The following is a 17,045-nucleotide window of genomic DNA, read 5'->3' on the forward strand; positions in this document are numbered from 1 at the left end:
ACGTAGCGTGGGAATAAAACATAATTTTATATGAAAATTCTACAAAAAAGTAATACCTGCTTTAAGGAATTACAGATCTAAAGTTGTAAGCAGTAAAAATTAACTTGCATGCACGGGCAATGTAAAATAGTGGGAATGTTTGTCTGTTACGAAACACAATGCCAAAAGAAAATATAATCGATTCAATCGACAAAAGTCAGTTATACTCCCAGTCAACATTTGCAATAGGGGTGTAAATCTTTTCCCCAAATTAGAAATACTTTTTCCAAAAGAGTCAAAATAAAAACATAATTTTTTTCAACATTCATTGTCATTTCATCATGGAAAAACGTGCGCCTCAACGCGTAATTGTATTACGAAAATCGACGCTCTGTGAAAAGTGTTCAGCGCGCTCAGGCCAACTGACCAACTAAAGATGATGAACGATGAGGCCCATATTTGCTGTATGGCTACGTCAATAAGCAAAATTTCCGTATTTGGGCTGAAGAACAAGCCGCAGCCATTCAAGAAGAGTCATTACATCTGTCGAAAACAACCATTTGGTGCAGTGTATAAGCTGGAGGAAACTTCGGCCCACATTTCTTTAAAGACGACGCTGGTGTCAATGTAACAGTGAATGGCGGATGCTATAGTGCCATGATACACGACTTTCTGATATCGGAAATTGAAGCCTTTGATCTCCACAACATTTGGTTCCAACAAGACGGCGGACGGCGCTACTTGCCATACAGCCCGAGAAAAAATGGATTTTCTGCGTCGTCGTTTCGATGAGCAATTTATCTCTCGTTTCGGACTAGTGGATTGGCTCCCAGGATCGTCAAAACCTTTGGACTTTTATTTGTTGGGGAATGTAAAGCCTAATTGCTTTGTGGATGAACCAGCTTCGATTGAGCCATTGGAAGCTAACATTACTAAAGTTATTCAACGAAATACCGAACGAAGCCCTCAGCGAGTCATTCAAAATTGGTGTTTACGGGTGGCCGAATTACGACGTAGTTGTGGCACACACTTAAAAGGGATTATCTTTAAAAATTAAAATATTAAATGTCGAGAAGGGTTTTACACAAGAATGATAAAGATTTCCCAATCAGTTTAAATTTTTGTTGTTTTATTTCAATTTAAAATCCGATACCTCTAAATTGACCACCCTTTATAATAAGCAAATAACTTTTTAAGATAGACAAAAGTTGAATCCCCTTTCTACCGTCGTTTACGTTCATTGAAAACTGGGTCTAAAGCGATGGTCTGCGAATTATTTGAGTGGTTAATACCTATAGGTTTGCACTCAAGATCTTTGGTGCCCCTCATTTATCGCAATACCTTACCTGAACCCAGTTCCATCAATAAATCTAAGATGGAGTTGAATTGGGCTGAGCTTATGTGCCTTTATTCTGGGCGGACTAAGCTAAGACGTTTACACCTTCTCTATGGCATCACATTCGAGAAACAAGAGTGGCGATGTTCCCGGAGTTAGGCTGCAAAGAGGAAGTTGCAAGCTCAAAGTTTCCATATTCTTGGTTGAGATCTCTTTTCCTTTGACAAAGGTTTCCAGGACTTTATCGACAAGAGCGGCCTCCGCTGCCGAGAGACCCCCGAAGTGGTAGTAACCGGATATACTTTCGTCCCCTCTTTGCTTCTATTGCTGATCAACTTGTTGCAGTTGTTGTTCTTCGATCATCTGCTTGACAAGGCGAGTTTAGCAGTTAATAAATTGAATGCCAATCTTAAATGGTCCAGCGCTCCTTGTCGCCATAAGGTCACCGTTATCCTTCGATTTGCGTTGATGAGGTGCCGTTCTTGTAAAACCGTATTAAACTCCAGGTTGCGAATCATTGAAAAGTTATGGTGATACGAAATTTTCGTTCTTGCACGAATCTAAAAAAAAAAAATATTTTTTTTAAAGAGTGATTAATTTTGCACCACCTTGTATAAACAATTCGAGAAAGCTGAAAACAGTCGCTAATATTAATTTGCATAAAACTCAACAGATGGGCTGGAAATATGTAATTTTTTTTTTTTTTGGTGGGTGAGATAAGGTTCAAGATGCCTTCGCACTTACAGTGAACGTCGTCGAGTGATGTGACCACTTAAACAATCCCTTCCTTCTTTGCGGAGACCTCCTTCGCGGGAATACTTTCTACATTACTTCGGAAGGGCCTAGAACGGCATCTATAAAGGACCAATTCTATTCAGCCACGTCCGGGGCCACCGTATTTGTTGCCCACTTTCATACTATAGGCTCGTCTTTTTGTGCATTTATCTCTGCGGCTTCGCTTTGTTTGACTGTGTTTGGATATTTTTTCAAAGTGCGTCCTCGATGTATCTCTTTACTACGTTCCAGTTGTCTCGAGCATTTTGCTGATTATGTTGCTCGGCGCAATGTCGCCAATATGCTTTTTCAGAGCAGCTCTTTCTGCGAGCTATCTTTCACAATTATTGGGTAAAAAATGTGTGTTCAGTGTCATCGCTCGGTGCTTCGCTATACATGCACTTGGGATCGCTTACTTTGCCCATGCGGTATAGGCATCTCCGGAAGTACCCGCGGCGCGAGTGGAACTGAGTTAAGAAGTAATCCACTTCCCCGAAGTTTCTTTAAATCTATTTGTCTATTGATGGAATGAGATCCACCGTCCATCTGCCACTCGGTTCAGTGTCCCATCGGCTTTGCCACCGCAGCATGGTTCGGCATCTCCGTTCCGCGACGCTAGTGCCACGTGTTTCTTCTCGGAGTTCCACGCATCGTTCGCGGGCTATGAGATCAACGGGTATCTTCCCACTGCACCGAAGCTTGCACCTCTGTCTTCACTGACGGTTGCGAGATGGAATCTAGAGTCGGAGCAGGGGTTTTCTCTAAATCATCCAATTTGTCTATCTCTTTTAAACTGCCGAATACTGCTAGTGCTTTTCAAGCAGAATTCTTTGCGATTCTGCAGGGATGCAAAATGCTTAACATTTTCTCCGCTAGTCAAGCCACGATTAAGGCTCTGACGTCGCCATGGCGCAGAACGAAATTAGTAAACTTCTGTAAGGAGGAGATTAGATATCTTGGGTGTGCAGGTAACATTTCTCTAATCTGGGTTTCAGGATATAGGAACATAAAGGGAAATGAAATTATCGATGAGCTTGCCAGGAAAGGGGACTGAATTGACCTCAGAGACCTCCTACCCGGTCATCGGCATCCCCCTGACAGTTGTTAAAGGGGAACTGCACAAATTATTTCTCAGCAAAGCGCAGAAAAAATGGAGCTCCATTTCTTCATATGCTATTTCGAAAACCCTTTATATATATATATATATATATAATTGGCGTGTACACCCTTTTTGGGGGTTTGGCCGAGCTCCTCCTCCTATTTGTGGTGTGCGTCTTGATGTTGTTCCACAAATGGAGAGACCTACAGTTTCAAGCCGACTCCAAACGGTAGATATTTTTATGAGGAGCTTTTTCATGGCAGAAATACACTCGGAGGTTTGCCATTGCCTGTCGAGGGGCGACCGCTATTAGAAAAATGTTTTTATTAATTTTGGTTTCACCGAGATTCGAACCAACGTTCTCTCTGTGAATTCCGATTGGTAATCACACACCAACCCATTCGGCTACGGCGACCGCCCTTTGGTCCCAGCTAAATATACGAAGGACTCAGAAAGTCCTTTGCACTCCTCGCCATTCAATTTCTAAACTTGTTGTTGTGTTTACCGTTCACTGGACGATCGGCACACACGCGGAAAAGCTAGGGTTACCATTTAGCCCCCATTGCAGAAGCTGTGGGGACCTTTCAAGAGAAGTAGGCCATTGAGCACTTTCACTGTAAATGTTCCTTTCTTCGGCAGCGTGTGGCAGTGCGCCAACCTAAATCTCATCAATCTTCTCCATTACATCAACAGCTCTGGCTAGTTGTATATCTCTTCCTGATGGAGGTCTCATAATGGTATCAAAATGGCGGCGCTTCAGTGCTACTTGAGGAGCGCCAGACTGGCACTTCAACCATTCCACCTACCTACCTACATATAGATTGAGTTTTCAATGTACACTAATTTTAATTTGTAATAAACATGAATTGTTTTTGTTTTTTGAATATTTATGTAATATGAATTTGATTATTATTTCTTTTAGACTGCCTTTTGGGACAATATTTACAGTTTTTTCATCTTAACTGATTTTTTAAAGTTGTGGAACCTATCCCCAAATTTTCATATTTCGCATGTATTTTTTGCACGATTTTTTTTTGGACGTATTTCTAAGAAATGTTTCTACCGGAGTTGTGTGTAAATATATGTTTGTATGCACATTTTACTTTGACCCTCCAACGTTTTATTGCACCTTTCATTTAATAAATTTACCAATAAGACACATTTAAATTGTGATTAGAAGCAAACACCTAAATATGTGCAAATTATCGCATTTTAAATATTTAAATATAAAGAAGAAATAAATTTGTCTAAAGACAAACGAAAAATATACAAGCAGTGACCCGGGATCATCCATATGCATGCTCAAATTTAGAAAGGAACGACGATTGGTAATCAATGATGTGCGCTTCGTATATACATAACATCATAGATATATGTATATACTTCACGGATATATAACATTCTACATACAGAGATAGCAGAAGAGGAGTTCAATGCAACAGCAATAGACCGCCGTCTGGCTTATCAATGATTGGCCTTTTTCACACATGAAATTCCCAATGTTTGATTATTGTGTCACTGTAAGCATCCAATGTAAAAATTGAGCGGCTATAAAAGACAATGCCGTGGTGAAGGAACTCATAGTCTTGTGCAAGGCAGCGTTGTCCGTATTAATAAAAATAATTTAAAATTTTTTTTAATATTTTAATATTTTTTTAAGTGTTAGTTAAATCTTAAAGTACAATACAAAATGCTCGATTTAAATGGTAAAAATGTTGTCTATGTTGGTGGCTTCAGCGGTGTTGGTTACCAAGTTTGTCGTATACTGATGAAGAAGAAGATCAGCGTAAGCAGAAAATTAATAAAAATACATATATATTTTATTCATTGAAATCTCTCCTTTTGCATTCAAAAGCACTTAATTGTGATGGCTCGCATGGAGAATATGGAGATGATGCAGAAGTTACAAGCGGAAAATAGCTCTGTCAAAGTTATGTTCATCCATATGAACCTGATGGATAACTCCAGCATGGAACAAGCTGTTAAGCAAATGATGGGTGCTATAAAGCATATCGATGTTTTGATCAATGGTGCTGGCGCCTTGGCCGACAAGGACATGGAAACCACAATGGGAGTAAATTTGGTAAAATGTTTGGCAAAAATATAAAAACTTACCGTTTAACTAATTATTTGCTCACTCAATTTCAGATGGGCATGATGACAATGGTGATGCTGTGCATGCCGTATATGGATAAAATGCAAATGGGTCAAGGAGGTATGATAATGAACATTGCCTCTGTTTATGGGTTGGAACCTGCTCCTGCCTTCCCGGTATATGCTGCTGCTAAGCATGGTGTTATCGGGTTTACCCGTTCGATGGCGGTAAGTGCTTTCAGTTGAATATCTGTATATGCCAGTGCTTTATTGAGTCCAGCAAACAGCATTTATTGATTCTGCATTTGCTTTCGCAACAGGATCAGCATCATTATCAACATACTGGTGTTAGTTTCATAGTCGTTTGTCCTGGTCTAACTACCAGTGAAATGATGATGAATTTGCGTGAGAAGTCGATGATGGGTGAGCAAGCCTATGTTGGTGAAATGATTGAAGCGATGAACAAGGCTAAACAACAATCGCCCGAGGAGTGCGCGATGAATATGATCAAGGCGATGGAGATGATGAAAAACGGTGCTATTTATTTGTGCAACTTGGGGCAATTGAAGGAGGTGATGCCAACCGATTATTGGCATATGTAAATAAATATCTTCTACGTGTGTGAAAAATGAATTAATGGAAATACAACAAAAAGAAAAAAATAAATAAGAACCATTGGTACATTTTTGAGAAAAAAATAAAAGAAGTAAAATGTTTGGATATCATCAAATGAATAACAACAAAATTTGTTTATATATTTATTTGACTAACCAAATGAATTTTTTGCTAAAAGGAATGTTTTAGAATGGTTCAAAAACAATTTTATTTTTCTTGATGCTACCCTCGAAATTTTTTTAAGGCCAAACAAATGTCGTCCACGCTTTGAAAACTATCATTGCAATCCCAGGCGGCCGCCGTAGCCGAATGGATTAGTGCGTGACTACCATTCGGAATTTAGAGAGAACGCAGGCTCGAATCTCGATGGAACACCAAAATGAAGAAAAGCATTTTTCTATTAGCGGTCGCCCCTCGACAGGCAATGGCAAATCTCCGAGTGTATTTCTGCCATGAAAAAGCTCCTCACAAAAATCATTTGCCCCTCGGTGTCGGCATAAAACTGTAAGTCGCTCCATTTGTGGAAGAACATAAAGACGCACACCACAAGTAGGAGGAGGAACTCGGCCAAACAGCCCAGTGGTGAATGCATTTTTCCGTAAATGTGGTATAAAATGTTTACAGATCTACTTTATTTAATTTCTCTTCAAGGATTTTCATTACTGCGCCCAGCCGTACACCAAAAGTTGTTCGAAGAAGGGAAAGATGGACCTTGGTATGAAGGTTGGTGACGCCTGTAGAACGCACCATTACGAGTACTCACTGTTACGATTCTAGAATAAAGCCTTAAACCGGTAGCAATTTTCGGGTATAAACTGAAGATATGCGCGTAAGTTGTTTTGGCTTACGTTCAAGAACTATTAAGTTGCGATTTCAAAAATTAAAACTTTATTTATATTCTGATAAAATATAAATACATACATACATACATAAATATTGTTAGAAATTCCAGAAACCCCATTAGAAATTCGTTTTAGATATAAATGCGAATGCCCGCTTGTTTGTGGTTATACTCGTACACAATTAAATTGGATTCAAATTTTAGAGAATTGTTGTGAGCGTGAACAAGTGAAGATTTAGGAGTTTTTTTGAGCCCGCTAGGTGGTGCAGGGTTGAAAAATATACATAAATCGTATATATGGTCCGACCGTGTTTATACTTGGAGTTGAGGCATATAAATATTAACTATGAAGTGAAAACTTTCACAGAAGTGAAACTTTCAAGGCAGACAAAGGAAGACGGAGAGACCCGAGAGAGAATAGGAGAGAGAGAGAGAGACCCGAGAGAGAATAGGAGAGAGAGAGACCCGAGAGAGAATAGGAGAGAGAGAGAGAGACCCGAGAGACAATGAGGGAGAGAAAAACCCGAGAGAGAATGATAGAGAGAAAGAGAGAGAAAGAATATAAGTGTATCTAAATAAATTCACAACATTTGATATTCAGAGAATACAAATAGACAAAATTTACAAAAAACGCAGAAGGGTCGACCGGTGTAGGTAAACGCCGGACACAAACCGTGGCAACAACGCGCACTACTCCGAGCGTGTATCACCGGCACAAACGCAGCGGCTCCAGGACCGCAGCAACGTCACAAATTACCGCAAGGCAATACTAATAAATCCGACGCCGGAATGGATAGTACTTTATAGTACGCACAAGCACTAGCCAGGAAACGGAAATAAGCGCCAAGGAAATATAACGCCAAAAAGTAGGCAGTGGTATTTCTCACTAGAAATTAGCAACCACAAGAAAAAACTCAGGAAAAATAGCCCAAAGTGTATCCAAGATATATATAAGGTATAGCTTCCTCTCTCCTTTTCCTCTACGTTATATCTTTTTTCTTTCTCGCGGAACGAAAATGCCCAAAACGTTGGATGGCCTTGAAATTTTACACTCCATTCTCGATCGTCCATCGACGCCTAAGAAGTTTCACTTCAAAAAAGAATACATCCACTAAACGGCGCTGTGGTTGTAATATTCCCAAAAATTCTATTTATGATTCGATTTTTTGTGGTAGAGAGAAATAGTTTTCCTGGGTCGCTTTACTAAAGCATAGGGTTTTTTAAATTTATTTTCGCTATAGTTTCTCAAAAAACTATCATACTTTGCCATTTCATTCTTACTTTGATACTATATAGATACATAATGGGGTAACGCCTGTATAAAATAACTTTTCGCATGACCTAATTATGGGAGTTTCTCTCAAAATTTTAAGGCATTGTCAAAATTTTTGTTTTCTGATTTTTCTTGAATATGGAATAAGGTGTGGCTTACATTAACTAAGATTTGTGAAATGTTAGATGTTGCTTTTGTTGTTGTAGTAGCAGCAGACCATTTTTGGGAAGGTTCGCTATAGTGGCAGCTCTTAGCCTGCTACCTTTCAGCTGCACATTTCCTTATAAAAAGATGTATAACTTGATCCGCGTGATAAGATAAAAGCACAAAATCTTTAAAAATCAAATTAATAACGGTTGTTTTTAATGGCTTAATATAATCGAGAAGATGTAGATATACCCATAAATTACAAAAAAGTGTTACAAAAAGCGTAAACATTTTTCAATCGAAAAAAGAGGAGCCGCGATTATTTATGAAGTATAAAAGATATAATATATATTTAAAATTTTTTTACATGAAAGTATGTATAAAACTATATACAAGTCGCAATACTCAATAAGCCGCGTAGTCTTCATCGTTGACGAGTATAGCCTGACATCTTCTTGGCGTGCTCTGAAGCATTTCTGCTCGTCGACAAACACTACTAGATTTTGCGAAGTTGACGCTCGAGTTGCTTTAAATCATGGATTGGCCTTCCGGCAAGATGCGTTTTCATAGTTCCCCACACATTTCCAATGGGGTTGGCGTCTGGGGACTTTTAAGGCCAGCCGAATACTGTGACGCTATTTTCTTGTTTTGTTGTTTCTCAATGTGTTTTTCTGAGAGCAGTGGTTTTGATGATGTGGGACGGTAGGATATGTTCGCCTCCTTCAGACGCCATTCGATGGTGCTCGGCGTAGTCACAAAGAAGAGTTCCGCTTAAAAACTTGGACGATCACTTTATCCTGCTTTGTTGTCGTCACTCGCTTTAATCCGCGTACTTCTCACTCATTTCCACTATTTAATTAGTTTTTGAGTTTGATTTTAGGCCTTTTCTACTCGCCATTTCTCTGCTCACTATCCCTCTGCTCTACTAAATAACTTGACGAAAAATTTGCATACAAAAGCAACAACAAAGTTATCGAGCAAGATTCGCTGCTAGCGAGTATGGTTATACCTCAGGGATGATAGTACTCTATAAAGGTGGTAGCATATGCCGATGACTTGGTCCTGATGGTCTCAGGTCCCTTCCCATCAGTAATGGCTGAAATTTTGGAAGGTGCACTGGCTACACTCAGCAGGTGGGCCGCCAGTAGCGGTCTCAGAGTCAACTCTGACAAAACGGAGTTGATGCTATTCACCAGAAAATACAAGCCCCCACCGTTTAAGCTTCCTAGACTTAACAATCAGTGTCTCACACTTTCATCGGAAGTCAAGTATCTTGGTGTAATACTTGACCCCAAGCTCCACTGGAAGCTGCACATAGAAAATCGAGTTAAGAAGGCTAATATAGCCTTCTATGCCTGCAAATCTATGTTCGGCAAAAAATGGGGCCTCAAGCCACGTGGCGTACTCTGGATGTACAACTTAGTGGTTCTGCCAATTTTGACATACGGTTGCCTAGTTTGGTGGTTAGCTCTTCAGAAGGGCTACAACTTCACTAAATTAGAGAGAGTGCAGAGAACTGCATGTGTGGGCATCACTGGTGCCTGCAGAACATGTCCCACCGCTGCGCTCAACGTTATACTCCACTTAATTCCTGTGGATCTGCAGGTTAAATCCATTGCTGCTCAGAGTGCTATCAGACTGAGGGAGTTTGGCCTTTGGAGACAACTCCCTGTTGGGCATAGCAGCATCTTGAAGCAGATCTCCCCTTCCTTCTCTGATATTCGCACCGACCTCTCCATCCGCAAACTGTGCTTTGAGGGTTGTGCTAGAGCTATCTTTCCGAGCAGGCAAGATTGGAAAGAGGGGAGAGTTGTTGCGGATATAGAGGCCTCTGTTTTCACAGACGGATCCAAAATGGAGTCTGGAGTGGGAGCGGGGGTCTACTCCAAATCAGCCAACATCTCGGTATCCTATAAACTGCCGGAGACAAGCAGCGTCTTTCAAGCAGAGGTCTTCGCGATCCTGCAGACATGCAAAATGCTTCGGGATCGCTGTTGGGAGGGAGACATAAATATATTTTCCGATAGCCAAGCTGCAATCAAGGCACTGTCGTCGCCGCATTGCAGCTCTCTTCTCGTAAACTCCTGTAAGGAGGAACTTAAACGCCTCGAACGGGCAGGAAACATCTCCCTCATCTGGGTTCCTTGGCACAGGAATATAGAGGGAAATGAAATTGCCGATGAGCTTGCCAGGAAGGGGGCGGCAGAACCGAGTCCAGCTGCCCTCTTCTCAGACATCGGTATCCCCTTGGCCGTCGTTAAAGGGAAACTACACAACTTCTTTCTAAGAAAAGCGCAAGACAGATGGAGGTCTGTCTCATCGTGTGCCATTTCAAAAGCACTATGGCCTCAATACGACATAAACAGAACGCTTAAGGTGATGGGAACCCCCCGCCATTCAATTTCCAAACTCATCGCGGTGATCACTGGCCACTGGGTGATCGGCACTCACGCGGAGAAGCTTGGAATTCCGTACAACCCCCATTGCAGAAGCTGTGGGGATCCTACAGAGAAAGAGACTGTGGGACACTTTCTCTGTAGATGTCCGGCTTTGGCGGCTAGGCGCTTGAGATTCCTCAGCGTCCCCTTTGGGGATGACTTGATGAAATTCTCCAGCCTAGATCCCTTTTCTCTCCTCCGCTACATCAACAGCACTGGATGGCTGTAGACGGTCTTATCTCCTCCCTTAATCCTTTCACAGGTAGTGGTCCACTCTATGGTATCAAAACGGCACGTAAGTGCTACTTGTAGCGTACCTGGGGTACTCTTGCCATCTTACCTTACCTTACCTTACTCCATCCGCAAACTGTGCTTTGAGGGTTGTGCTAGGGCTATTTTTCCGAGCAGGCAAGATTGGAAAGAGGGGAGAGTTGTTGCGGATCCCTCTGTTTTCACTGACGGATCCAAAATGGAGTCTGGAGTGGGAGAGGGGGTCTACTCCAAATCAGCCAACATTTCGGTCTCCTATAAACTGCCGAAGATAAGCAGCGTCTTTCAAGCAGAGGTCTTCGCGATCCTGCAGGCATGCAAAATGCTTCGGGATCGCTGTTGGGAGGGAGACATAAATATTTTTTCCGATAGCCAAGCTGCAAACAAGGCATTGTCGTCGCCGTATTGCAGCTCTCTTCTCGTGAACTCCTGTAAGGAGGAACTGAAACGCTTCGAACGTGCATCTCCCTCATCTGGGTTCCTGGGCACAGGAATATAGAGGGAAATGAAATTGCTAATGGGCTTGCCAGGACGGGGGCGGCAGAACCGAGTTCAGTTGCCCTCTTCTCAGACATCGGTATCCCCTTGGCCGTCGTTAAAGGGAAACTACACAACTTCTTTCTAAGAAAAGCGCAACACAGATGGAGGTCTGTCTCATCGTGTGCCATTTCAAAAGCACTATGGCCTCAATACGATATAACAGAACGCTTAAGGTGATGGGAACCCCCCGCCATTCAATTTCCAAACTCATTGCGGTGATCACTGGCCACTGGGTGATCGGCACTCACGCGGAGAAGCTTGGAATTCCGTACAACCCCCATTGCAGAAGCTGTGGGGATCCTACAGAGAAAGAGACTGTGGAGCACTTTCTCTGCAGATGTCCGGCTTTGGCGGCTAGGCGCTTGAGATTCCTCAGCATTCCCTTTGGGGATGACTTGATGAAATTCTCCAGCCTAGATCCCTTTTCTCTCCTCCGCTACATCAACAGCACTGGATGGCTGTAGACGGTCTTATCTTCTCCCTTAATCCTTTCACAGGTAGTGGTCCACTTCATGGTATCAAAATGGCGCGTAAGTGCTACTTGTAGCGTACCTGGGGTACTCTTGCCATCTTACCTACCTACCTACCTACCCAAAAAAAAAAAACTGATTTCTAATAACTAGAAACCAAACAAATTGTATTTATGTACTTTTACAATTTTCTACTTAAATGTCAGGATAATTATATTCCCTCAAAGTACCAGAAGTCAAAATCCACACCGAACCATTTTTAGCAGTTTTAATGGCAGTAACTAAACTGTGCGCACATTCTTCCGCACTTTGATTGTTGCACAGGAGCTTTGGTAAAGGAGGCATGCGGTCAAAAGTGGTCACCGCATCCATACGGAGAGATGCGATCATGGCTGTTTCGGTAGTGCTCGGACATATGGTGATGAAACTAACGTCTGTCTGACTATAATAATAAGGATCCTGTGAAAATATAAATAAGTAATAAGAATATCCAGATTATATTTATAATCATGTGGTAACAAACCGAAAGCGCTCTTGTAAATCCATTCACACCATATTTGGATGCCGTATAAGTAGCGTAGGCCCCATAAGCATCCAAACCAACTATTGACGAAATATTCACAATCACACCGCCATGACCACCTTTCGATTTGTCCATTAGACGTAAAGCCGCAAAAGTGCTGTAAATGACACCTAACTGGAAAGATATGAGCTTATTAGTGTAATGTGTACATACATACATTAATACACATAATTTGTTAAGCACATCAATACAAATTCAGTTAAATGAGTTACACACTTGTTACTTCGTCCAAACTCACCAAATTAATTTTTATTGTCCGCTCAATTTCATGCTCATTCATTATACCACTACCGTTCACCACAATATCAAATCGTCCCATAGTGTCGTGTGCTGCTGTAAAGGCATGCTCGATATTATCCACGTCCGTCAAGTCTATCTTAATATAGAATACATTGGCAGCTTTGTTCAGCGCCTGCAGTGTACCAATCTTTTCGTTGTCCTCAAACACATCTAAAATTCCTAAATTCTAATTGGTTTATTAATTATAAGTATGCCCTTTATATGAAAAACTTGTTAGGTTTGTTATGCGCATGAATGTTTAGTATGCACTTACGGCCACCCCTTGCTCCAAGAGGCATTTGCAAGAGCAGAAGCCGATGCCGCCAAAACCTCCCACATATATAACATTTTTATTTTTTAAATCCATATTATTTCGATGCCGTGTTGTTTAGTTGAACGCCAATCGCCTGCTTAATTACTGATCGTGATTACGCTTGCCGGTCGCGATCTAATTTGAACAAATATGAGGGGGTGCGCGTGTTAATACAAAAGTGTTCACTTGCAAATAGGTACTTTTTCTAATTTCTCAAATTGACATTGGTTCTAAAATGACAGTTGAAACAATAAAAAAGTAGAGCATCATTTGAATTCTAAACGATTTATAAGAAATATAGTAATTTTTATTTTACCTATTTCAAATAAGATTTTCTACAAATGTATATTGATGTATCTATTTAACAACTACAAAACAACGAACGACCAACAATATTGCGCAATATTTTTCTTTTGCTTCTCTCTCGCTTTGCTTTCATTAGGTACAGAGCACACAGAGAACGCTTTCTGTTCTCTGCACCCATTGTTATCAAATATCGGTGTTGGTGTTGTGCATCAAATTCGCAAGCAAAAATTAAATCAACAACAACTGTTTATTGCATTTTTTGTTGCATTGCAAAGCTTTCGTCAAAAACTCCGGACCAACTTAAATGTGCTTATAGTCACTCACTAACGCACTCGCTCAGGGCGGCCGAAAAAAAAGAAAAAGCTTTGAATTTATAATTTTAACAGCGCATTTTGACTGGCCTAGAGACCGAGCATGTAACTGTTAGGACAAAGTCGCCTGCGCCAATGAATAATTTTTTGGCATAGGCCTATGCCCTTAGATGCCAAAGAGTTGTTATGGAATATAAAGAGGCTGATAGATGAGCCAGCGATTAATACTTTTTTTTGTATAGAGGGCGAGGCATCTTAATATATACATATAGTATATAAGTATTGATATGTATGTATGTATTGTACTTGTTTAGTGGGCAAAAATACACTTTCGCTCTCATAATTTCTTAACTTAACTCCTCTTATCTTTATATTGCATGTACTTTTGTGTATTTGCATGTGACATTTATTTTATGTTTATTTATTTACTTTTTATATTTTTTATATATTTAAATAACAATAGAATTATTAAATAAACAAAAAGATAAGGCAGTGCTAGCAACGGAGGCTTTCAGGTGATATTTACATTTCTAATAAATCTCTGCCGTTGCTTCGAATGTGCACTCGCGCTTTTCGTCCAGTTTGCGCTCGATATACGCGTACAATGTACGCCGTACATACTCGTATGAGATAAGCTTTTGAGCTCAGATTTAGTAGAGTAGTGCCGCTTGCGGTTTATCTGTTGTACACATTTTGTGGTTAAGAAATTGTATCATTACTTAAACCGGTAAACGATGTTGCAATCAGTAAACTTAAACTTTAAACTAAATTGAGCCTCAAATCTTGTAACGCAACCAACTTGACATAATTTCACTTAGTTACAATGCGGTTGATGTTATAATAGGTAGATTTAAATTCTACCAGTATTTTCAAAATATTTTACTGTGCTGTATTTTTTATATATGTACATACCTATTTTAAATTTAGCGGTAGATGAAAAACTAGGTAAAATTTTTTTAAATTGAGGAACTATGATTGCCTTCATAAACAATAACAACATAAGTAAAGGTTGGTCCATTTGCCAGCTTGTTAAAATAAAGTAAAAAAAGGAACAAAAATAATTACTCTTCTATATTTGTATATTATGGCATTATTAGCACGATTTTATTCATGTGCCTTCCGCGTAGTAACTCGTAATGTAGCCCAAATTTCAAAGTTGTAAAGTCCAAATGCTTTGTGAATAAACCAGCTTCGATTGAGGGCTTGGAAGCCCAAAGTTATTCAGTTCTAAAGTCATTCCCGAGATGCCGACCGAAGTCCCACGTGAGTCGCGAGTTATTCAAAATTGGTGTTTACGGATGGCCGAATTGTGGCGCAGTTGCGCCCAATTTTTGAAAGGGATTACGGATTTTTTTTAAATAAATGTCATGAATGTTTCTACACAAAAATAATAAATATTGGCTAATTAGTTTGAATTTTCGTTGTTTTATTTTGATTTAAAATTCGATAATCCTAAATTGATCACTCTTTATAACAGCTTATAAAAACTTTACAAGCTTGATGCTCTGATACGGGGCGGTTAGCTGATTTGGTTTTGAGGGCTGATAACCTAATTCCTGAATTTAGTGGACAAGAGTTCGATTGCTTGATGGGATGTATAGCACAGTGGGTCATGCTGTCGAATTTAAAGGTGGTGGAGCCGAACTCTACTTTTTCTTTGTATCATATACAGGGCCCGCCATCTATCGTTACGGATTTGAACTAGGTATTATTTGAAGAATGGTAACACTTAGCTGTCATCTGATTTGACAGAAAATTAGTTTTATTCTTCCGCTGAACGAAAATGGCTGTGTATACGCTCAAAGAACGCTGGGAAATATTGGGATATTACTATGAAAATCATGGTAATGTTGCAGAATGTGTACGAAAATTACGTACGGCAATGGGCAATGGCAATTATCTTTTCGGATGAAGCTCATTTCCATCTCGGCGGGTATGTTAACAAGCAAAATTGCCGCATTTGGCGCTTAGAAAACCCGCACACACTCGAAGAAAAGCCGATGCATTCACAACGAGTCATTGTGTGGTGCGGATTTTGGTCGAGAGGTATCATTGGTCCATTTTTCTTCGAAAATGAGCGAGGAGTGGCCGTAACCGTCAATGGAGAGCGTTACCGGGCCATATTGAACGAATTTTTGTTCCGAGAAATTGAAGAGGAGGATATTGGTGGCATTTGGTTCCAACAAGATGGCGCTACTTGCCACACAGCGAGTGCTACGATCAATTTTTTGCGCACTGTCTTCGAAGATCGCATTATCAGCCGAAATTCTGATATCGTTTGGCCGCCTCGGAGCTGCGATTTGACGCCGTTGGATTATTATCTTTGGGGTGCCGTCAAAGACCAGTGTTATGCCAACAAACCAGCAACAATTGATGCACTGAAGACCAACATACGCGATGTCATAGCTGAAATACACCCGCATACAATCGAAAATGTGTTGAAAAATTGGACCGATCGTATGGGATGGTGCATGGCTAGCCAAGGCAGCCATATGAATGAAGTTGTGTTCCATCATTAACCGGAAGGATTGTACTTCAAAATAAAAAAAAAAACAGTTTGGAAAAATATTGAGTAGTTTCTTTTGTATAGCATTTTTAATTCCGAAAAGTTATATGGCGGACCCTTTACATACTGCGACACGGTGCTTCCAGTCTATTTTCAAAAAGATACTGAACTCGATGTTCGGTAATATTTTGAGCACACAGCAGCTCTGAAAAATGGGCCTCGTTTAAAAATGTTTTTTTTTTTTCAATCCGCTGTTCCATTCAAATTGTTACAAGTTCCAAACTGAATAAATTTGACTTTGAAAGCGAATAAACCCGCAATCTTTGTGTGAGATTCTCATTAGGCTGGTGAGCGAAATGTTGAGTTATTGAAATCGATAGTGAGTGGAGGTTGTTGTGTTGCACACTATCAGCTTTGGCAGCTACATTCTTGCCGACATTACGAGGTAGAGTGAGAAAGTGGTCCACTAGCGAAGCAGTTTCATTAAAATCTAAAGAAAACTTGACAATCTATAGAGCAAAAAAAAAAAAAAAAAAAATTAAGGTCGTGAGCAAGAATCCTCTCTCTAAAGCAAGAATATCAAAAAATTGTAAGGAACGCAATCAGCAGCAAAACTAGATGGAAGAAAATTAATGAGGTGATTATTTATTATTATTAATTTTTTTAAGTAAATTCAAATTGAAAATGCACCTATGGAAGGAAAAGGAAGGTTAGGTTAGGTTCTACTGGCTGGCCGAAGCCACGCAGAGACCATTTTGGTCTACAACGGTACCAGATCAGAGCCCTATTTAGCGAAAATATGCATCACTCAAGATGCGCGTACTGTTCGCGAGTTCCAGTTCAGGGATAGATTCTAGCCTTTCACAGTTGT

The 17,045-nt window shown here is 40.3% G+C and overlaps 2 protein-coding genes across 2 annotated transcripts; one reads left to right on the forward strand and one right to left on the reverse strand.

Annotated features, from left to right (window-relative positions):
* Nucleotides 1-4,807: 4,807 nt before the first annotated feature.
* LOC129241541 (development-specific 25 kDa protein-like) lies at nt 4,808-5,980 on the forward strand. Its single transcript, XM_054877934.1, has 4 exons — nt 4,808-4,974; nt 5,044-5,271; nt 5,337-5,510; nt 5,603-5,980. Exons 1-4 carry the CDS (start codon nt 4,879-4,881, stop codon nt 5,882-5,884), a joined length of 780 nt encoding a protein of 259 aa, XP_054733909.1. The 5' UTR covers nt 4,808-4,878; the 3' UTR covers nt 5,885-5,980.
* A 6,035-nt stretch (nt 5,981-12,015) lies between these two features.
* Nucleotides 12,016-13,224, reverse strand: LOC129241125 (alcohol dehydrogenase-like). The gene is made up of 4 exons (XM_054877305.1): nt 13,013-13,224; nt 12,698-12,925; nt 12,400-12,573; nt 12,016-12,335 (listed from the first exon to the last, which is right to left on the reverse strand). The coding sequence occupies exons 1-4, from the start codon at nt 13,103-13,105 to the stop codon at nt 12,072-12,074; spliced, it is 759 nt and encodes a 252-aa protein (XP_054733280.1). The 5' UTR covers nt 13,106-13,224; the 3' UTR covers nt 12,016-12,071.
* Nucleotides 13,225-17,045: the final 3,821 nt, after the last annotated feature.

The sequence above is a fragment of the Anastrepha obliqua genome, chromosome 3 (genome assembly GCF_027943255.1).
Source record: "Anastrepha obliqua isolate idAnaObli1 chromosome 3, idAnaObli1_1.0, whole genome shotgun sequence".
Lineage (NCBI taxonomy): Eukaryota > Metazoa > Arthropoda > Insecta > Diptera > Tephritidae > Anastrepha > Anastrepha obliqua.